The sequence below is a fragment of the Lepidochelys kempii genome, chromosome 14 (genome assembly GCF_965140265.1).
Source record: "Lepidochelys kempii isolate rLepKem1 chromosome 14, rLepKem1.hap2, whole genome shotgun sequence".
Lineage (NCBI taxonomy): Eukaryota > Metazoa > Chordata > Testudines > Cheloniidae > Lepidochelys > Lepidochelys kempii.
In genome coordinates this window covers 38,815,088-38,837,197 of record NC_133269.1, presented here as the reverse complement: position 1 = coordinate 38,837,197, position 22,110 = coordinate 38,815,088, and the positions used below count along the sequence as shown (strand labels likewise).

The 22,110-nt window shown below is 50.9% G+C and overlaps 1 protein-coding gene and 1 long non-coding RNA gene across 2 annotated transcripts; one reads left to right on the top strand and one right to left on the bottom strand.

Annotated features, from left to right (window-relative positions):
- Nucleotides 1–1,020: 1,020 nt before the first annotated feature.
- Nucleotides 1,021–9,426, bottom strand: LOC140898087 (uncharacterized). Its single transcript, XR_012154908.1, has 3 exons — nt 9,345–9,426; nt 6,423–6,714; nt 1,021–1,564 (listed from the first exon to the last, which is right to left on the bottom strand). It is a non-coding gene; the product is annotated as an uncharacterized lncRNA (long non-coding RNA).
- LOC140898057 (zinc finger protein RFP-like) lies at nt 9,408–19,880 on the top strand. The gene is given in 8 exon segments (XM_073311499.1): nt 9,408–9,948; nt 11,575–11,670; nt 12,688–12,918; nt 13,256–13,278; nt 14,014–14,129; nt 17,586–17,630; nt 18,961–19,030; nt 19,032–19,880. Coding segments are annotated over 8 exon segments (1,440 nt in total). The 5' UTR covers nt 9,408–9,531; the 3' UTR covers nt 19,474–19,880.
- The last annotated feature ends 2,230 nt before the right edge of the window (nt 19,881–22,110 follow it).

The window sequence follows — 22,110 nt, the reverse complement described above, 5'->3', positions numbered from 1 at the left end:
AGGGGGGACACCGCACCCCTTCTCTAAAAATCATTCCACTGGGCCCAGAGCAATTCCAGCCTGTCTGCCTGTGCTTTGCACGGCTAAACCAGTCATGGTGGCAGCAGGGATGCCGGGTGGGGGCGAGAGCCAGTATCCTGGGCGGGGGCCTATGTTGTGAATTCCTTTAACGTGTAACCAATACAATTTTAATAGTTGAAACGGTTACTTTTGTAAAATGCTATTTTCATCCCTAGTCTGGACACCTGCCTTGTAGCTTCAGAGCCCTTAGGCAGAAACCTCCACCTACCCCCAAAGCTTCCCTGACTATTTGCAGTAAAAGAATGCCCCTCCCCCTCTCCTGCCCCATGGGGTGAGGAGCTGCCATTGTATCTTTCCCTCTCCTTCTCCCTGACCCCACCCTCTTTCCCTCCCTCCTCCAGCCAGTCTGCTCTTGCTCTCACAGTCTACTCCCAGCTTCCCCCAGCCTGACATCCCTCCTTCCCCTCTCAGTGACCCCCCCCACCAGTTTCCTTCTATTGCAGCTCTGTTCCCGTCTGGCCCATAAGTCTTCTCTATTCCCCTGCGTTACCCCATGCCCCCTGCCCTGCCCACTCCATCCCCCTCCTGCCCCTGAGCCGTCCTTCATCCCCCCCGCCACAATCCCACGTTTTCTACACCCCCTTCCCCTCTTCAGGTGTCTTTCAGCTCCCCGCAGGGTTGGCTTCCCCCCTGCTCTGCACACAGTGGGAACTGGCGAGTGTCGTACAGGAAACTGTTCCCGGTAGGAATGTGCTAGCTGCACCAGTTGCAGATATGTAAAAGGTTTGTAAGAAACTGCTATTGGAAAAACAACTGCTCTCTGACGGAACAAATGATGACAGAGAACAGTTTGTCCCCTGCACTCATGGCAGGACTAAGTATTATCTGGACCATTCCTGGCAGGTGTTTGTCAGGTTCATGACCCCCCCGACCAGTCAATTTTCCCCCCTGATCAGACCCTAGCTGCCCCCCTTCTCTGATTTGCCCCCTTTGCCTCTTTTTAACCCCTGTATAAAGCAGTCAGCACAATCTTATGCTTAGTAAGAGTAGGGTGAAGGTCAGTGGCACCATTCCTACAGGGAGCAGTTGTCTGTACTGCACCAGCGGGAGAGGTAATTAATCCACCCCAATGGGAGATAGCAGCTATGTCCGTGGGTGAAGCCAATTGACTCTCCTTCGGCAGGAGGCAGGCAAATGGGAAATGCCAGCCAGAGGGGATTTCTCTGGCAGATAAGGTTTCCAACTCTCCCGGACCAGACGCCATTGCCACAAATGGCGTCCAGTCCAGGAGAGTTGGGAACCCTACTGGCAGATGAAAAATTTTCCCCACAGAACCTAGAAGAGGCTAAAAAGCTGAAGAATGATCAGCTCTGGTCTGAGCATGGGCAGCAGGTATAACAGGCCAGGGGAAGGGACGTTAAGCAACGGTGGTTGAAGCATGAAGGGACAGAGGAATCTTTAGCACATCTGGCATGTAAATATCTTGCGACTCCGGCTGCAACCGTGTCATCAGATTGCCTCGTCTCACTTGCCGCATTACCTCCTGCAAATGGAAACAAACTTGTTTGTCGAAGCGATTGGCTGAACAAGAAGTAGAACTGAGTGGACTTACAGGCTCTGAAATTGTACATTGTTTTATTTAATTTATTTATTTATTTTTTGAATGCAGGTATTTTTTACATAATTCTACATTTGTAAGTCCAACTTTCATGATAAAGGGATTGAGCTACACTACTTGTAATAGGTGAATTGAAAAATACTATTTCTTTTGGGGGGGTTTACAGGCAAATACTCGTAATAAAAAATAAAGTGAGCACTGGAGACTTTGTATTCTGTGTTGTAATTCAAATCAATATATTTGCAAATGGAGACAACATCCAAAAATATTTAGAGAAATGGTATTCTATTATTGTTTAACAGTTCAAATAATCATGTGATTAATCAGGATTAATTTTTTTAATCACTTGAAATCCCTCATTCCAATTGATTTCTTTGTTAAAATTATATGATAAAAAAGAGAAAGGAAGTAATTTTTCACTAATAGTAGCTGTGACACTTTTGTCTTTTTCTGTCAGATTTTGGAAGCACGTCATTTTTCAGTGAGCCAAGGAGGCAAGACAGATCAGACTCCTGAAAGAGGTACCATGGTGGGGAAAGGCTGAGAGCCACTGGAATATAGGACCAACAGAAAGAGCACACTGGAGAACAGACAATGGTGGGGGGATCACTTCAGCGGTTTACTGGACTATAACTGGGGGACAAGAACAGCACCCTGCAGTCCTTCAGGAAGCCAAAAGGAGAGCATGCTTTGCATTTATGAAAAGGGGGATTTCATCAGTGGTGGCTGGTGGCCCTAGGAGAATGCTTTAGCCATGGATTTTACCTGTTAAAGTTAAACTCGGCCTATCTGAATCCTGTTATACCTGATGATTGGTTTGTAACCTGTTGGTCTTACTGCTTCGCTCACTATCTCTTCAATCTTAACTAATAAACTCCTGTTTGTTTTCACTAAAAATACATCTCAGTGCTGTGATGTTCTGTTGGCACTGATCCTCAGATGAATCAAAGAAGCTGGTGTTGTCCCGATGGCCTACTTGGGAATGTCTGAGTGTCCAGTGGAGACGGGGTGGCCACTACAGAAGGACACATCACAGGGGCTGGAGACAAGGTTGTGCCCAGTGTTAATCTGCAAGGCAAAGTTAGGACTGGCAGAGCCCTGATGAGTTTTTGTGGGGAGGTAAAAGGCTGGGAGTGACAGGGAACTGACACCCATTGAAGGAGAAGCACGACTCCCTCGCACTGAGACAGGGGTGGAAACAAGGAGATTCACTGTCCAGGGTGTTGGGACGGTGCTGAATTATTATGAATTACTGTGCTTCTTATTAATGAATGTGGTGAACATGAATGTGGTACGGCTTGACATGTTTGAATTTGCTAGAGGATTCTGGGAGCAGGGCCTCCTTAGTTTCAAACGGTTAAAGTGGAAATTCTCTATTCTGCGTATCTGTTCTGTTACCGACCTTTGTCAGTCAATATGCCGGCTCACTAGGTAAAGAAAATGTATAGACACAAGATCAGTGAGCTTGGCACAAGCTGACCCGGGGCAAAATGACCCCTTTGGAAGGCATTTAACTGACAGCTTGAGTGAATGATTGATGAGAGCACCAACGTGGGGTGATGTCTGGTTGGTACCCCTTCTGCAGTCCCTTCCAAAGTATTAATTAGGAGAAAATTAGTAATAAAATGTCCACAGGGCATATGACTCCTTTGAAAACCACTGCCTCGGGGGAATCCTTGATAGATCAGGTGACTGAGAATAGAAGACAATGAAAGAGATAAATTCTCATCTAGATTGATAGTTATACCCGCTTTGCTAGCCAATCAGAATACTGTGTGGGGCCAGTATAAATACTGAGGGTTTGTGCTTGGGGAATTGAGGCTCACTAGGGAGACGTGCATTAGATAACCTTATACTGCGTCTGTGATTCTTTCTCAAATAAACTGTTTTGCATGGAGTCTACTGATTCTGACTTGTTGACGGGTACCGGGAACATTCTGCCCAGCTGTCAGTCGTTAAAGATCCATTTCAATATTTTGTAGCCGAGGATGGTGACCGTGCCAGTGACTAAGTCAACTGTTTCTGAACTGGTTGGATAAGCTAAATTCTTGTCTTAAGATATTAGACTCAGTGGCCGAGGAATTGAGGATTGGATCAGATTGGGATCAGATTATTGGGAGAGAGGAAAATACATAGGCACATGGAGTTGAATTCGTGTTATCTTCAAGTCTATGATGTTCTGCAAGTGCGAGCAAGGTGGGTTTACTCCTGAGAAGAAGGGGGACACCCTGAGGCCTCCAGCTATGGTTGATGAGTGCTTGTTAAGACAGGTGTTTAAAAGCTTGGGGTCTGATCCATGTGTGACTGCTGCAGTCTCTACACTGCACAAGAAAGGTTTGGACAACTTCTTGTTGGGGAATCAACAGGGCTATTTTCCCAAGAAAGTCCAAACAGCAGCACGAGTCACCTGTGCTATGTCTCAGGCTGTAAATAAGCTCACAGAAAAGCACCATGCCTGTGAGTATGAAAAGGAAAATTTGGAACAGGAATTGGAAAAACTAAAATTGCAACATGAAAACCAGAAACAAAATTTGGATAGTTGGATGGGGGCGGGCTCCCAGGGCATGGCAGGGAGCGGGGGGGGGATTAGATGGGGTTGGGGGTCCCAGGGGGGCAGACAGGGAGCAGGGGGTTTGGATGGGGGTGGCAGTCCCAGGGGGTAGTGAGGGGGCAAGGGGAGTGGACAGGAGGTGGGAGATCCGGGGGTCAATCAAGGGGCAGGGAGAGGGGCGGGCTTGGATAGGGGGCAGGGGCCGGGTCACGCCTGGCTGGGGAAGCACAGCCTCCCCCAGCCTTCCCTACCTGCCCCTCCATACATGTGTGGCCCTCAGGCCAAAAAGTTTGCCCACCCCTGCTATAGACTCATTGCACCCCCTCGCTCTGACTCAGGGGCTATTTAATTATTTAGCCAATGTGAAGCAGCTTGATCAGAAAAGGTTGTGGGAGCCTCACATCAGAATATCCCAGACCCCTGTGGTTAGGGCAGTCACCTGAGCCGTGGGAGACCTGTGTTCAAACCCTTCCTCCCCGTCAGGCAGAGCAGGGAGTAGAACTTGAGTCTCCCAGACGCCAGGCAAGTGTCCTAACCACTGGGCTCTATGTTATAAAGGAGCCTCTGCCAGCACCTCCTCTGGGTTTTGTCTGAGCCCTGATCCAAAAGGGGTGCTCAGGGCATTGCTACAGGATTGGGCCCCACGGGCAAGAGAGGCTTTCCACTGCCAGCCTTCTGCTTGGAGGCTCCTTCTGGGGTTTAGACGTGAGGCAGGTGTCTGGACGCCGAGAAGGAGGCAGCAGGGCCCAGGCCCAGAAGCAGAAATTCAGGAACCTTGGGAAATTTTCCCATCGAAATGGTGCTGAGTGAGTTGAGGCCCCTGCAGAGTTAGAGGCAGCCAGGCAGAGGTTTTCTGGATTTCAGTGGCACCTAATTCTGGGAGTCAGGGGTCGAAACCTGGGCTTTAGCCACCTAAGTCCCACTGGGGATCTGGGTCTTCACTGCGCCGTGCCTCAGTTTCCCATCTGTGAAATGGGGAGAACGTCACTGACCTTCACTGTAAAGTGCTTGAGCTCTACAAATGAGAAGTGCTATGTACGTGTTAGGGGAGGAGGAGGGTGATGAAATGGCCCATGAGTCTCCACATGTCCGTGACCTGCCATCACAGGGAAAGACAGAAGCTTAGAGGCAGGAAATTGTTTCTCATTTTGACTCTCTGGGCTGGAATATCCAGGACCAAGAGGAAAAGGAGGACTTGTGGCACCTTAGAGACTAACCAATTTATTTGAGCATAAGCTTTCGTGAGCTACAGCTCACTTCATCGGATGCATACTTATGCTCCAATAATTGGTTAGTCTCTAAGGTGCCACAAGTACTCCTTTTCTTTTTGCGAATACAGACTAACACGGCTGTTACTCTGAAACCAGGACCAAGAGCAATTTCTGCTGGCCCAGCTGGGGGAACTGGACAGGGAGATTGGGAAGAAATTAAGTGAAAATGCCACCAACTTTTCCAAGCCAATATCTTGTCTCAACAAGCTGATCAGTGAGCTGCAGGGGCAGGGCCAGCAGCCAGCGAGTGAATTCCTGTAGGTGAGACTGTTCCAGCCACCCAGACCCCTGCACAGAGACAGGACAGCTCCTGAATCCTGGGCGCTGGAGTCCGGCACTCAGAGATCACAGCGTAACTCAGTGTGTGCATGGCAGAGACGGGAATTATTATTGTTCTTAGCAGAGTTACAGACGTGCAGATGTTAGAGATGAAAAGCCCCATTCACTCAGAGAATCCATGGCTTTGGGGCCAGGGCAGGGTCTCGATTTCCGGTGTTTGTAAAATCCCTTCTGATCCTTGTTGATGCCTGCCGGTTACCGTTTCTCTGGTTTGCTTGTGTTCCCTAATTCTTTCCCTGCAGTATTTACTGTCCCTGACTAGTCTTTGGCTGCCTCCCCCTTTCCATTCCCAGGACAGGTTGGTTTATCCGCAGACCCCTTAGGGAGCCACTGGCTGATTCTCATTCCTGCACTCAGCGTTGTCAGGGCTGTCAGAGGCTGGTGCTGGCCTTGAGTTCAGTGGGCCAGACCCAGCCAGCCATTTTTATGCAGAACTCCCCAGTGTGCTGAGAACTGCACGGATAACACATGTATCCAGGTGGTCTGCTGGGCTGGGGCCTTTCACGGATTGGATTCTGCAACTGCCAGCACATGGTTTGCTGAAATCTCATCCCCTGATGTTGCTGCAAACTCTGATCCCTTCCCCCATTCTGCATTTGCTGAAAGGAGGATCTAAACTTACCATGCACAGAGCCATCGCCCCGTATCCCAGAGTCCGACAGCCCCATCAGGGGCCCCACTGTGAGACATATTAGACCGAGCGCTCTTTTCTCTCTTTTTCCCCTCTAGGACGTCAGAGGCACCTCGACCAGGCACGTGGCTCCTTCTCAGTGCCCCTCACACTTCTTGAGACTGGGCAGGGGCTTGGCCACGAGGTGAAAGCCACATCTCCCCAGGGCACCTCAGCACAGTGTGGACAGGAGCCACATTTCCGCTACTTTCACTTTGTTCAAGTTAACCTTGAGGTTCTCGCCCTGTGAACAAAACGGTGGGTTTACCCATCCCGTGGGAAAGATTATGAACTTGTTACATCCCTGGGGTACTGGCTGCCTGTAGACACTGGGGATATAATATGGGCCTTACACTGCTAGCTCTCTGCTTACCATCGGCGCTGACTTTTATTTTTCCCTGGGAGTGCTTCACCCCCGCTACACCCTGAGGCCACACCCCCACTATGCCCATCCCTGAGGCCCTGCCCTCACTCCGCCTCTTCCCACCCCCACTCTGCCTCCTCCCCTAACGCCTTGCCCTCTGTCTGCCTCTTCCCACCCCTGCTCCAACCCCGCCCCGAAGCCGGAGCCAATCTGCAGCTCGCTGCTCTCCGCCCTCCCCCAGGCACCTCCCCCAGCCACCAAACAGCTCATTGGCAGCCCCGCAGAACAGCTGTGGCTGGTGGGTGCTGAGCTCCCCCTGTATTTTTTCCGTGGGTGTTTGAGCTCTGGAGGACCCATGAGGTCAGCACCTCTGCTGCTTACAAACGTGGGACCGAGCAGTGACCTAGTATAAACAGCAACATACAGTGAGACTTAGCCCACGTACTGCTGTTAATGGACAAGTCCGTGAGGCCTAAATTTACAACAGTGGCCTAATTTGGGGTGTCTCAGTTTATCTCCTCGAAACACAGGACTTCAGGGCACGTGTTCCACCCGCATTCGCAGCTGCAGCCGGAGTCAGTGGGCGCTGCCGGTGCCCAGCCCCTTGGAGAACCAGCCCCTCAGCACTTAGCTCAGTCCCCAAATTTGGACCCTAAATCAAAAGACATTCTTGCGATTTGGACCCAGCCCATCATTGTGCTCTGGCTCCTGTGCCGGCTAGAGTGGCTGTTTGTGCCTCCTCCCCAGCAGCTGCAGGCACAGGGAGTGCTCCTGGGAGGGGCGGGAGGGAGTGGGGATGGGGCATGGACAGGCTGGAGGAGGAAGGGGAGGAAAGGGACAGAGGGGTGTGGCCAGGGTGAAGCTGCATCTCTTGTACTCTGCACCCTGGCAAAGCCCCTTAGGACCATTAAACCAGGGATGCAGCTCTGGCTGGAGCTCAGGACTCGCCAAGCTGCTGCTCAGGTCTGCATTGGCCCTTGCAGCCAGTGAATAGGGGGCCCATTGAACCAGCCCTCTCCCCGCCTCAGTTTCCCCATCTATACAATGCCTGTGTGTCTCTTCGCATTACAGTCTGTGGAGGATGAGGGCCCCAGGGTGCTGAGCTCTAAGCAGATGCTGAGCAAATAGACCTAGAAAGCTTACGATTCGGTGTCCTGATCCTGAAAGGTCTCAGCATCCCAGTGATGCCAAAGGGACCGGAGTGGGGAAAGTTACAGCCACCATTTACTGCGAAAGGGGCAGAGCAGAAAAAGGCCACCGCAGCTGTCTGACTGAATGTCTCTAAGTAACCAGCTGCACACGGTGCATCTGACAGCCAGGGGACAGAAATTACAGGTACTATATGTACCATGCCAGTCTCTTTCCTTTCCGTAACCCTGTACCAAAGCACTGAATCTGCTCTGCTCTGCAACGCTGAGTGAAGACTCAGGTACCTGAGACAGCAGCAGGGGAAAGGTGTTTGAGGGATGCCTGCAAATCTCAAGCCGCGCGGAGACCAGCAAAAGGGCAGCACTTCACTCCGCTGAGCTGCAACGTCTAGTAACCACGTTGTTAACCTGCTGCGGCGCTGGACCCGGGTAACTAGCTGCATCCGCAGCAGCATCTCTGCGCAGCACGGCTTCCCCGCCACAGCTGAATTCCCTCGCCGTGTCCCCGATGGCGGCTTCCCAGACTGCCCCAGGCCTCCTCCGTCTGTCCCCACATCCCCTCCTGCAGCCGCAATGGGCAAGTGGCCTGAGAGGTCTCTGTTTATCCCACACCACGTACCCTGCAGGCCCCTAGTGCGAGCTCCCCTCACATCGGCTGCCCTCGGGCATTGGGTCCCAGCCCTCACGTGGGGGACGGGAGCTTGGTCTCCCTGCAGTCCCTGGTCTCTCTGCCGGGACGGACAAACAGGGAGAAAATGGGAGCAGGCCTTGCTGGGCGTGGTTGTGTGACAGGGTCACCTGCCCCCTAGGGCCCAGGCTGAGATCCCAGCACATTCCACAGGCCCCTGAGCCGCCAGCAGATGGACTCTCAGCCTCCGTCCCTGTGGTGGTGGGGGAGGCTCTGGGTCATTGCCCTGGGGGAGCTGCTGCGGGAGGGAGGAGATTTAGCTCCTCACAGACAATTTTAACGGTTCTAAAGCTTCAACTTTTTGAATCTCAGTGTCAAGTGTCATTAATTAGTTCTGGCCTGACCAAAATATTGTCTGATCCCCCCAGAATTTCCCACAACTGTGAAAATTTAAATTGGAATGAAATGCTTAAAACCCAGATTGTTGTGCAACGGTGAAAGTTTAAATCAATAAATATAAAAATTGCTTAAAATAAACATTATCTGTCAAAATTTTATATTATAAAAAATGTCTGCCAAGCCTGACTATCACTCCTTAGACACACAGCTGCTGCTCCTCCAGGTTCATCCTCACAGGGGGCTGCCTCAGTGACCCTCCCCACCAGCACAGGGGCTGATTGGAGGCCGGGAGCCCTTTGGGGTTTTAATTACAGGCTAATTTCACTGAAAGTTACCTGTCAGGGGTGTGACTGTTCATTTTTTCACAAAAGCCTCCCGGGGTGAAATTGGTCGGGTTCTTCCTGCCCAGCAAACAACATGAGTCACTTTCAGGCAAGGAAACACCCCCTTGCTGCTGCAGGCGGGGAATAGTGTGAACTCAGGAAATGGAAACAAAGCCTGTCCCACTGCCCGGAGGGAGCCATGGCTGCAGCGAGCCCCGTGGAAAGTCTCCAGGAGGAAGCGACATGTCCCGTCTGTCTGGAGTATTTCACAGACCCTGTCACTCTGGAGTGTGGGCACAATTTCTGCCGAGCCTGCATCGCCCAGTGCTGGGAGGGACCCGACACAGCCGCCTCCTGCCCTCAGTGCAGAGAAACTGTGCAACAGAGAAACCTCAGGCCCAACAGGCAGCTGGCAAATATCCTAGAAATCGCCAAGCGGCTGAGTTTCCAGGCAGTGAAGGGAGCAGGAGGGGGCGAGGTGTGTGGGGAACACCAGGAGGCTCTGAAACTGTTCTGTGAAGAGGATCAAACCCCCATCTGTGTGGTGTGCGACAGATCCCGGGCTCACCGTGCTCACACGGTGGTTCCCATACAGGAAGCTGCCCAGGAGTACAAGGTAGGGAGTTGCTGCCCAGTCTAATGGGTAATAACTTGGGATGTTAATTACAGGTTAATGGTGTGACCCTGTCATTCAGCTGTGTGTAGCCTTCACTTCATGAAAGCTGATTGGGGGAGTTACAAGCTGTGGCTGGTATTACTGGTTGTATCACAGTGTTTATTGTTATTTGCATCCCCTGGAGACCCCAGATGAGATCTGACCTCGATTGTGGGGGCCTTGCACAAAACCCAGTGAGGGCCAATCCCTGCCCCGAGTCATTTACAGTCTAACTGGACAAGACAGACAAATGGTGGGAGGGGAAACTGAGGCAAAGTGAGAGGAAGTGACTTGTCCAAGGTGACTCAGCAGATCAGTGGCAGAGCTGGATTTAAAAACCTGCTTTTCCAAGGCCCACTTCAGTGCTCTAACCACTAGCTACTCTGCCCCTTTCAGCAGCACTGAGCAGTGATGAAGTACAGACAGTAGGAGGAAAAGACTCCTTGATACAGTTCCTAGGCCCGGCAGGGAGAGGAGGTTTCCCACGGGGATTGTGAATTCCTGTGCTGCTCCATGAGGGTTAAACTCAGATGCTGCCGGCCTGCACTAGAGGAGATCACTGGGCTGAACATGGTGTGGGACCCCAAGCACCTTCAGTCCACACCCACAAGGGCTCCAGTCAGTGCAGGTCCATGCCACTGGGATCAGACTTATCTTCAGCAAAACTAACCCCTGGGCAGTGCAGACCTGTGTCAGTCTGACCTGTTCTCGTGTGTTCATGGGCAAGGACCAGCCAACGTGGTTCCGTTCGTCCCACCAGGCAGCCCTTTGAAATCTGCCAGAATCCACCACTTCTGGGGTCTTTGCTAGGGACTTTGGGGTCGCTACCCAGAGGCCATTGCAGGGAAAGGGGCTAGGACAGCACTAGGACAAACCCCAGCTGTTCCTAACACAAGTCAACACATCTAATGGGGTTTGCCCTAGTCCTTACATCAGTGCTGTCCAACCCATCCCATCCCCCGGGGTACAAGGCTGAAAGTCAATGGAGTTGGACTCCTTTGAGCATCCCAGCCTACATGGCTGCCCCCGGTGGCTTCTGGGATTGGTATCACTGTTTGTTAAATCTTCTCAAAAATAGCTTTATAGATTCACCGCCATGGGACACCAGTTTTCCACTGGTTCCACTCAATGGAGAAAGTGGATGTAAAAACTTCAAACAATCTGAATACAAAACACGGTCAATTTCCATAAATAAGCTTTCATTTCCTTGGTGTCTCGGATGTCCTATCTCTAGAAAGACTCACTGTTGTATACAATATTGTTGTTGGTCCCGGGATATTAGAGAGACAAGGTAGGTGAAGTAATATCTGCTCATGGCCAGTTTCTGTGGGTGAACAACAAGCTTTCAAGTTTATACAGAGCTCTTCTTCAGGCCTAGGAAAGAGTACGTTCCCCAGAGCTGAGTTGTGTGTAAGCTCAAAAGCTTGGCTTTCTTACCAACAGGAGCTGGGCCAGCAGAAGATATTGCCTTACCCACCTAGTCTATCTAGGAAGACTGACTGTTATCTTGAATTTTGGGTGGGAAAACACCTCATCCACCCCCTACAACCCTCAAAATAAACCCACGAAATCATTTCTGTTTCTCAGGAAAAAATACAAGCCCATTTGAAGACTCTGAGGGAAGAGAGAGAAAAGATGCTGGGATTGAAAGTGACTGGAGAGGAGAGAAGCCGGGAGTATCTGGTCGGTGCCTGTTCTTCGCCTGCTGGGACATGGAGCTGGGAGGGATGTTTATTGGTAGATTTCTCTGTGGGCTTGTGTGTGTTTCTCCATGATCATGGGATACTGTGTGTGTGTGTGTGTGTGTGTGTGTGTGTGTGTGCGTGGGCGTGTGCATATCAGAAATGTTCTCTCCCTGGAGAAGGACAACAGCATCTTCTGCAGGATCTAAGATGCATTTTCGTTAATGAGTTAATTACTACCCCTTGTGGCTTTCACAAAATTTCTCCCAAACCACACTGACTATATCCCGGTAGACATGGAGACAGCCCTTGCAGAGAGATTGGGCCCAAATGGGAAGCTGTAAGAAAATCCTCTCCTTTGTGATCACAGTGTAGAGTCAAGTGTCAGGATGTGAAGAATGGTGGGTTTTGAACCTCAGTCCACAGAGACTCTCATTACAACCCGACCGCTCTCCAGAGCTGGGGGGGAGGGGCTAGTGGAACTCTGGCCCACCAGCGGATCTGCCTACGAAGCTCCTGATTGGAGCAGACGTTCGGCTGCATGAATTACGCCAGCAGGAGTCACGGGAAGTTGTCCAAACAACTGAGTGAACTCCCGATCTGCTGCTGGACTGGACCCTGACTCTGGCTTGGCCCTGGAGTTGTTCCTGACTCAGGTTTGACCTGCAGTACTGCTGTCTGACTTTGGTTTGACCCTTCACGCGGCTGCCTGACTCCGACTCCAGTCCTGATCCCCCGTGTGACTCCAGACACTGATTCTGGCTCAGCCTTTGGCACGACTTCTGAGCTCGACTGTAGCCCCAACCCTTGGTGAGATCCTGACTTTGACTCCAGCTCTGACTTCGGCTGTAGTTCCTGACTTCTGACTGCAGCTCTGAGCACTAGGCCTGTCGGCTCATGGCCTGGTCTCTACACAGATGTGTTAGAGATTGTAAAGAAACTCGCTCTTGTAAGACTGTATGAAAGGTCAACAGTCTCCATCCATGTTCCTGACCAGCCCTGTCCTTATTTCTTATAGAAACAGACAGAAACTGAGAGGCAGAAGATTGTGTCTGAATTTCAGCAACTGCGGGAGCTCCTGGAGGAACAAGAGCGACTCCTGGTGGCCCAGCTGGAAAAGCTGGACAAGGAGATTGTGAAGATACAGAATGAAAATATCACCAAACTCTCAGAGGGGATTTCCCGTCTCAGTGAGCTGATCAGTGAGATGGAGGGGAAGTGTCAGAAGCCAGCAAGTGAATTCCTGCAGGTGAGACTGAGCTAGAAACATCCCAAATCCCAACACAGGGACAGGACAGCTCCTGAAGTACAGGCACCGGGGTCCAGCAGTCAGAGATCTCAGTGTAACTCAATGTGTGCATTGCTGAAATGTGAATGACTATTGTTCTTTGCAGACTCACAGACACATTGATATTAGAGATGGAAAAGCCCCATTAGCTCAGTGAAACCATGGCCCCGGGGCCAGGGCAGGGCTGATTTTCCCTGTATTTGCAAAATCCCTTTCCTGGAATCCCAAGTGTGTTTCAGGTGGGGTTTTTTAATCTGAGATTTTTTTAATTTCTCTCTCTCCTCTCTCTCCCCTCTAGGATGTCAGAAGCACCTTGAGTAGGTACGTGGCTCTCTCTCTCACTCCCACACATACTTGGCAATGCTGGGAAAGAGCATGGAGATGATGTTAGCACCGATCTCCACAGCAACGTATGTTGGGAAGGTCACATTTTGGATACAAATCTCTCAGATAAACTTAATCCTGATGTTCTCACCCTGGTACAGAAGACTCTGGAATTCTCCATTCAGTGGGAAAGACTGACCTCAAGTGTTTCCTCAAGATATCACATCCCTGAGTGACTGGCTGCCTCAGGATTGTGGGGATGGAATATGGGCCTGTCACTACTGGGGCCCTGGTTACCATTCAGCCCAGGGCAGCAGTGGTCAAGAGTCTTTCCCACCTGAGTCTTTCCCAGCCTGAGGGTTGTTAGGAGACCTGTGTGGAATGAGCTGGGGAGGGGGGAGGTCTCAGTCTAGATCCTAGTGGACAGATTTCTACAGCACTTTATATAGGAACATCCTGTCCCTCAGAGAATGGAAGCCAAGGAGTGAATTGGCCATGGAGACTCAATTCCCCTTTTGTCCCCAGAGCTGATCTCTTCAGACCAGAGCTGAAGAATATTAATGAGACCTTTGAAGGGAAGATTGTATGGCCATGGGCTGTGTTGCACTTGCTCTGAGGCTCGGAGAAGTCGAGGAATTCTAACTCCAGGCATATTAGAGCAGCGACTCACTAGCCAGAATTTATAATGAGTCACACAATGAAATATAATCACATGAAATTGTTTCTCTCCAGGTGTGAGAAGGGGAAGTTCCAGCAGCCAGAGGAGATTTCTCCTGAACTGGGAGAGCGAGTCAGCGATTTCTCCCAGAAAACTATTGTGCTAACGGAGACTCTGAGGAAATTCAAAGGTACCTAAAATGGATCTAGGAATGGAAATTGGGATGAGCCTCTGAGACTGTGGGAAGAGAATGGTGCTGGTCAATTGGTTCACACTTAGATGATGCTTCTATTTAATTTTTGGGTGAGATGGCCAGACATTTGTGTCCAAGACACTCAGGTTGATTAATTCAAACCTTTGTTTGCACCAGAAACTTGCTTTTCAATTACAGTTACAAAGTAAGAAATGACTCATCGACTTTAAGGTCAGAAGGGACCATCATGATCCATCTACTCTGACCTCCTGCACATTGCAGGCCACAGAACCTCCCCACCCACTCCTGCAATTTACCTGTAAACTCTGGCTGAATTACTGAAGCCCTCATATAATGATTTAAAGACTTCAAGTTACAGAGAATCCATAATTTATTCTAGTTTAACATCGGTAAATGATATGTGCCCCATATGGCAAAGGAAGGCAAAAGACAAAAAACAAAAAAAATCCCCAGGGTCTCTGGCTATTTGACTTGGTGGAAAATTCCTTCCCTATCCAAAATATTGTGGTCAGCTGGACACTGAGGATTTCAGCAAGACCCAACAGCCAGACACCTGGGAAAGATTTCTCTCTCACTCAGAGCCCTCCCCGTCTAGTGCCCCATCACCAGCCATTGGGATATTTGCTACTAGCCATCGCATATAGAAAGAAGTGTTGGTCAGTTCCCTTCTCCCGGACCGTAGGTAGGTCATGGGGCATTTCTCCTTCGAAGCTCTGATCACCCCTTACAATGTCTGACATATTATACACATCCAAATTGCATATTTACTAGTTCTTTTCCAATCACCTTTGAGTGGTATGAATATTAAGTTCCTTATATAGGTCACACACTACACATGCATGAACATATCATTGGCAGGGCTTTTTTTGTTCAAGCTATTTTCATGTTATTGTTCTCTTCTCTGATTGGTTTATTCCCACTGATTATGCAGGTTTCAGAGTAACAGCCGTGTTAGTCTGTATTCGCATGGTCTCTGTGTGTATATAATGTCTTCTGCAGTTTCCACAGTATGCATCCGATGAAGTGAGCTGTAGCTCACGAAAGCTTATGCTCAAATAAATTGGTTAGTCTCTAAGGTGCCACAAGTACTCTTTTTACTGATTATGCACACGCCACTTTGACCCTTGTCTCCACACAGGGGGTATTGGACTTTGCTAACTTCTCTGTGGCTGGATGCACAGCCCCCCTCAGCCTAGCTCCAGCCCCTCAGTGCTGCCCCCTCACTGCACAGCCTCCCTCAGCCGAGCTCCCTCCAGCCCCTCAGTGCTGAACCCACTGCACATCCCCCCTCAGCCTAGCCCCTGCCCTTCAGTGCCTCCCCTCACAGCCAGAGCCAGAGCTTGTCCCTATGTCCTGGTCAGGAGGCAGAGGAGGTTCCCACCCACCCTGGGATAACCCCTGCCTGGAGAGGGGTGCCCTGGTCACAGTGAAGGGAAGGGAAACCCTGCTCCACTGAGAGACCCCCATTCTCTGCTTCCCACATCCTGTGACACAATGGGGGATCTCCCATGTAAGGGACACAGACAGGGGATAGACATGGGGTAAGTGGTGTAGAGATGGGACACACACACACAGACACTCATCCTCCCATCAGACATATTATTTAAACAAGAAAAATAAAAAACTAGTGACAACAAAGCACTGAAATATGGTTTTAGGATAAATATTTATTTCAATGCCCCCATCCCACAGAAAAAATATTGACTGCGGCAGTGAGGTACATTCAAAAACACTAACGTGAGTTGAGTTTATTACTATTATTTATTAACGAGCTAGGTTATGGTTTTTTCAGTGTGGAAAATTGTGTGTTATTTTACGGGTTGAATGATGACTGAATGACATAACCCCCCGCCAGTGTCCGTCACTAACTCCGGTAATTTTGTCAAGTGTCCGTCGCACAACATGATGCTGCCAACCCCTGGCCAAAGGGACCAAAGTGGGTAAAGTTACTTTTCTGCCAAAGTCTTTGTATGATCTGGATCTAGGGTACGACAAAAGGCAGTGAGTGAATGAGACAAACCAACTGGAGTCTGAAGGGTGGGAGGGGATGAGAAAGGGAAATGTAAATCTCTCTTGCAGATTGTGTCCTGGGATGGTTGTGAGGCTGCAAAGACGTTGGTCTTATTGAGATTGAAGTGTTCTCCGACTGGTTTATGAATGTTATAATTCTTGACATCTGATTTGTGTCCATTTATTCTTTTACGTAGAGACTGTCCAGTTTGACCAATGTACATGGCAGAGGGGCATTGCTGGCACATGATGGCATATATCACATTGGTGGATGTGCAGGTGAACGAGCCTCTGATAGTGTGGCTGATGTTATTAGGCCCTGTGATGGTGTCTCCTGAATAGATATGTGGGGCACAGTTGGCAACGGGCTTTGTTGCAAGGATAGGTTCCTGGGTTAGTGGTTCTGTTGTGTGGTATGTGGTTGTTGGTGAGTATTTGCTTCAGGCTGGGGGGCTGTCTGTAGGCAAGGACTGGCCTGTCTCCCAAGATTTGTGAGAGTGTTGGGTCATCCTTCAGGATAGGTTGTAGATCCTTAATAATGCGTTGGAGGGGTTTTAGTTGGGGGCTGAAGGTGACGGCTAGTGGCGTTCTGTTATTTTCTTTGTTGGGCCTGTCCTGTAGTAGGTGACTTCTGGGAACTCTTCTGGCTCTATCAGTCTGTTTCTTCACTTCTGCAGGTGGGTATTGTAGTTAGTGGTTCTGTTGTGTGGTGTGTGGTTGCTGGTGAGTATTTGCTTCAAGTTGGGGGGCTGTCTGGACACAAATCAGATGTCAAGCATTATAACATTCATAAACCAGTCGGAGAACACTTCAATATCTCTGGTCACTCGATTTCTGACCTAAAAGTGGCTATCCTTCAACAAAAAAACTTCAAAAACAGACTCCAATGAGAGACTGCTGAATTGGAATTAATTTGCAAATTGGATACAATTAACTTAGGCTTGAATAGAACTGGGAGTGGCTGAGTCATTATACAAAGTAAAACTATTTCCCCTTGTTTATTCCTTCCCCCCCCCTCCCCGCCCCCACTGTTCCTCAGACGTTCTTGTTAACTCCTTGAAATGTGCTGGAAATGGCCCACCTTGATTATCACTTCAAAAGGTTTTCTCTCCCCCTACCCTACTCTCCTGCTGGTAATAGCTTATCTAAAGTGATCACTCTCCTTACAGTGTGCATGATAAACACCCATTGTTTCATGGTCTGTGTGTATATAAATCTCCCCACTGTATTTTCCACTGAATGCATCCGATGAAGTGAGCTGTAGCTCACGAAATCTTATGCTCAAATAAATTGGTTAGTCTATAAGGTGCCACAAGTACTCCTTTTCTTTTTGCGAATACAGACTAACATGGCTGCTACTCTGAAACCTGTTATAAATAAGAAAGCCTGAAATCTCATCTCTTTTCTCCTTTCCCCTGCCAGACACTCTGCCGTCTGCACTGGAATCCCTAGGAGCACACAGACAGGGTGAGTTTGCAGCTGGAGATTGTCTTTACATTAGGAGAAAATTCCAGTGAAAACATCTTCCTGAGATTGTAACGAAAGTTACCAACCAAATCAACAGTGGCCATGACACACACAGCCCTAAAAATAACCCATTAAACAGCGAGGAGATCCAGGGGCACTGGAACATGGGGGCCCAGGGGGCCAAGCCCACCCACTTTTGAACATGGGCATAGTTTGGGGGCAGGGGGCCGTGTTGGCCCCCCACACTGCAAGCCTTGGCCAGGCGTGGAGCATCGCAGCGTTGGCTGTGCTTCATGGAGGGGCGGCTGATCAACTGCGCCCTGTGTAGTGCAGCTTCTTCCTGGTGCTTCTCCCTCTCAGTGGCCCCACCCCTGCTCCTCTTCCCCCCGGACCCTCCCCCTGCCCTGGGTGGTGCACGCCGGAGAGTGGGGACATGGGAAGGTGGAGGGTCAGGGGCTCTCCATAGTGGCCACGGCTCCCAGCCTGGCCAGAGACAGGGCCTCAGCAGGAAGATGAAGAGTGGGGCAGGGCCAGGGAGAGGGCAGGGCCACAGGCCCCCTCCCCAACTTCTGCCAAGGTGCCGGAACACAAATAATCCTGACACCAACCTTAGTGCTGAGTTCATACCCATGCTAATGAACAGAAACACTCTCCCTGAGCAGCACCCGAACAGAGCTCTCTCTCCTGAGGGCTGACACATCCCTCTACTTTATCCCAGTGCAGGGGGGTCTCCTCATCGCCCTTCTCCAACATCCTGCCTTTCCTCTGGGCAGGGCTGGGCTCTCTCATTGGAGCTGCTCCCTGCTTCCTGGATTGGGGAGATGCTCTTCCTCTGATGCTGCCAGCTCCTCCCTTCTCTCTGGGCTGGTGATGGGGCTACCCCACCCAATGCCACCTCCTACTCTCTGGTGTTAATCAGCTCTTCCCCAATGCTGCACCTTCCTCTCTGTTCCCAGCCCTTGGAGTGGAGGCTGCATTAGGGGAGGGAGGTTCCGTCTCAGATTCAAAACTGTACCTGCTTCCTCTGCTCCCTCCCCACTAAAACCTTTCTTGGTGTGTCTCTCTTGCTGGGAATGGAGCAGAATCAACAGGGGTAGCTGGGAGCTGAAGCTTATGCAAGCAAATGGGAAACTAATGAAGTGGGTCTCCTTACAGAGACTGAGGAAGTGCAGTGACATCCCTGCTCAGTCTCAGGTGCCCAGGACAGAGGCAGCTCCCTGGGATCTAGGCCTGTCCCAGCCAGAACAGGGCTGCTGGGGAGTGTGAGAAATGGCCCCAGCCTCCCCCAGGGCTGAGCTCTGCCCCTAATGCTCTGATTCTCTCTCCCCAGCGAATGTGACTCTGGATCCAGACACGGCTGATCCCCACCTCGTCCTGTCCGAGGGTGGGAAAAGTGAGATGGGGAGACACGAGGCAGCGACTGCCCAACAACCCTGAGAGATTTGACACTGAGCACTGTGTGCTGGGCTGTGAGGGATTCACCTCGGGGAGACATTGCTGGGAGGTGGAGGTAGGGGGTGGGCAACGCTGGGCTGTGGGGGTGGCCAGAGAGTCTGTGGGGAGGAAGGGACAGATCAGCCTTAGCCCTGAGCGAGGGATCTGGGCTGTGGGGCGGTGGGGGGATCAGTTCTGGGCTCTCACCTCCCCTGTGACCCTCCTGCCCTGGAGCCGGGCCCCCAGCAGGATCCGGGTTTGTCTGGACTGTGACCGGGGGCAGGTGACATTTATCGATGCTGGTGATGAGGCCCCGATCTTCACTTTCCCGTCGGGCTCTGTCCCTGGGGAGAAAATCCGCCCCTGGCTCGGGGTGGGGCCGGGATCCCGGCTCCGACTGTGCCCCTGAGACCCATAGCAAAGGGGGAACCGGAAATCAGCCTCTCTAGCCTCACAGACCCCAGTCTCTATGAGGGGGAGGAATGGAGCAGCCATGGGGGATGATCTGTAACAGGTAGGGGAGGAGAGTGGGAGAGACACAGGAAACTAAATGGATCAGAAGTGCGGGTTAGAAAAATGAATAGAAAAGGAGAGTATGAAAAGAAAGGGAACAGAGAGATTTATGACATGTTACTGAAAGTGAGACTGTAATTTAATAATTCCCTGTATTAATTCCTGGCCATTGGTGCTATTTTGGTGCCATTAAGAAAACTGTTCTCGTAGCTGGGGATCTCCTTGCCATGCTGTGGTTATTAAGGCTCCTTCTCGGCTCCTTTTACTTACCACCTTTAGTTACTTACTGTAAATAAAACATTACAAACAATTCTTCTTGTTTGTTCCGCTTGAATGTCCCAGCTGCAGTTGTCGGGGGCAGAGCCGTGGGATTTGCTTCTTGACTTGGTTGTGTCCCCCTAGATCCCACAGGGAATATCGCACCTCTAGGAGGAGAGTTTGGGGTTTTACTGGGATGTGTCACTCTCCAGTCTGTGCTCTGTCTCTGTCCTGTGCACGCCCATGTCAATCTGGAATTGCTCAGCTGTGCGCTGCAGAGAGATGACTGGTTGCACAGGGTGCAATCCACAAAGGGACTTGGTGTTGCAATGCTGAGCGTCACAGGGCCTAGTTTGTAGGCAACCAGAAAATCACACTCTGCAAAGCTGAGTCAGGGGCCTGAACCCCCTAGACAATGTGTGGGCATCAGAGGCACCTTACAGTGCCATTCACAAAAGCCAGCTCACTCGGCGGGGAGCCATCTAAGCAAGACAAGGGGAGATGCTGACAAGGGGGGAGGGGACAAGGGGGGAGGGGTGGCCTAAGCCCTGCCCCCTCTCACCGACAGGTGCCTAAACCGGGGCTGCAGGGGGGCGTCGGTCTCTGCTCAGCCGCCCACAGACGGGAACCTAGCGCCTGACGGTCAGTGGCTCAGGCTCCTACGGCCTTTCTTGCTGGAATGAGTCAGGCACCTGCCTCGCTCCACACAAAGTGTGAGTGTGGGGGTGGGGAGAAGGTGGAGGTGGGTTTTTTGATGTCACCTGCCTTATAACTTTCACCCCCATGGTGAGAGCCCTCAGGTGGCATGTGGGAGATGCAGGTTCAACTCCACTGTCTAGAGTAGCTCACAAATGTGAATACCAACCTCAGGGCAAACAGTTCCAAACCAGGGTACAAACCCCACGCTAGGTACCAAATGTGATCCTCTCAAGCACCATAACAGCCTGAACATGGAGTCACAGACAGTCCCCTTGGGTTCTCCGGTCTATCTTGCTGCTTTTCTGCCTCCTCCCCTGCTCTATCTCCCTGCTCCCCCTCCCGGGGCTGCCACATTCCCAGCAGCAGAGTCGGGGCAGCTCCTGGCCACAGGTATCTATGGTTAAAACCACCAGCTGCTCTATCCTGGCCACAGAGAACGGTGGAACAGGAGACAGCCTCTCCCCAGCCCAGGAAGAACCATTAATAGAAACTTTCGCACCCCAAGGCAAAGGGAGCAGGAGGTGGCAGCCCTGGAGGGAGAGACTCTTATCCAGAAACAGGGAGAAGCATCCAGGAAAGAGCCCCCCTCAGCCCAAGGCAAAGGGATGTGGCAGCCTGAGGGGGAGACCTCTCCATTCATGTCTCCAGAACCCACCTGGTCAGAGTTAAGGGGGTTTGAATGCTGGGCACTGAGAAGGTTTCTGTTTACTGGTGTGTGTATCCCAGACCTGGTGAGGTGCCACCGGATTGAAGAAAGGGGAACCCAATCTTCTGAGCCCCAGGATCCCCAGATAATTCAAGCCTCTGGGACCGGAACAGAGTTGACCCTCCATACTCCCGCATGCTTAAACGCACCATCTCCCAGAACTCCACGCCAAGGTGAGAGCCCGCTGGTTTCAGCAGAATTCCCTCCGGAGGCGCGCAGTGGTTGTGAAGCATTTGGCTCTGTCTTCACTAGACAGCAAACCGCTGCCTGTGGGGTCACCTGCGAGCGCTGGGGAGAGAGATCTCCCAGCACTCCTGGTCAACCAGGTCGACGCTCAGAGCCTGTCTACACTGGTGCATTACAGCGCTCAAACTTGCTGCACTTGGGGTGGGGGGTTTGTGATTTTTGACACTCCTGAGACAGCAAGCTACTGTGCTGTAAAGGCACTGTAAAGGCTGCCATCACCAATAATAGCATTAAGTCATCAGTGGCTCCATTTCACCTCCAGAGTCTCCTTCTCAATGCCTAATTAGGTTACCTCCTGTGGGAACAACTTCCTGATGAGATAGACAACAGGGTGTTCTCCTCCTCTGACTTGTTGAGATAGCACTGCTCCGAGTCTGCCATCGGACGCATCTGTTTGGAGAATAAAGGGCTTTGAGAAGGCTGAGTGGAATAGTACAGGCTCCTGGGTCAATGCCTCTTGTCGTGCCCTAAATGCCTTGTCACAGCTTTTGATCCAATAGACCCTTTTGGCTGCAGTGTCCTTAACCTGGTCTGTCAAAGCGGCAGCCGTGGTAGGATGAACCGTTGATAGTACCCCGCTATTTGAATAAGCCACTAGACTGGCTTGTTAGTGAAAGGGACAGG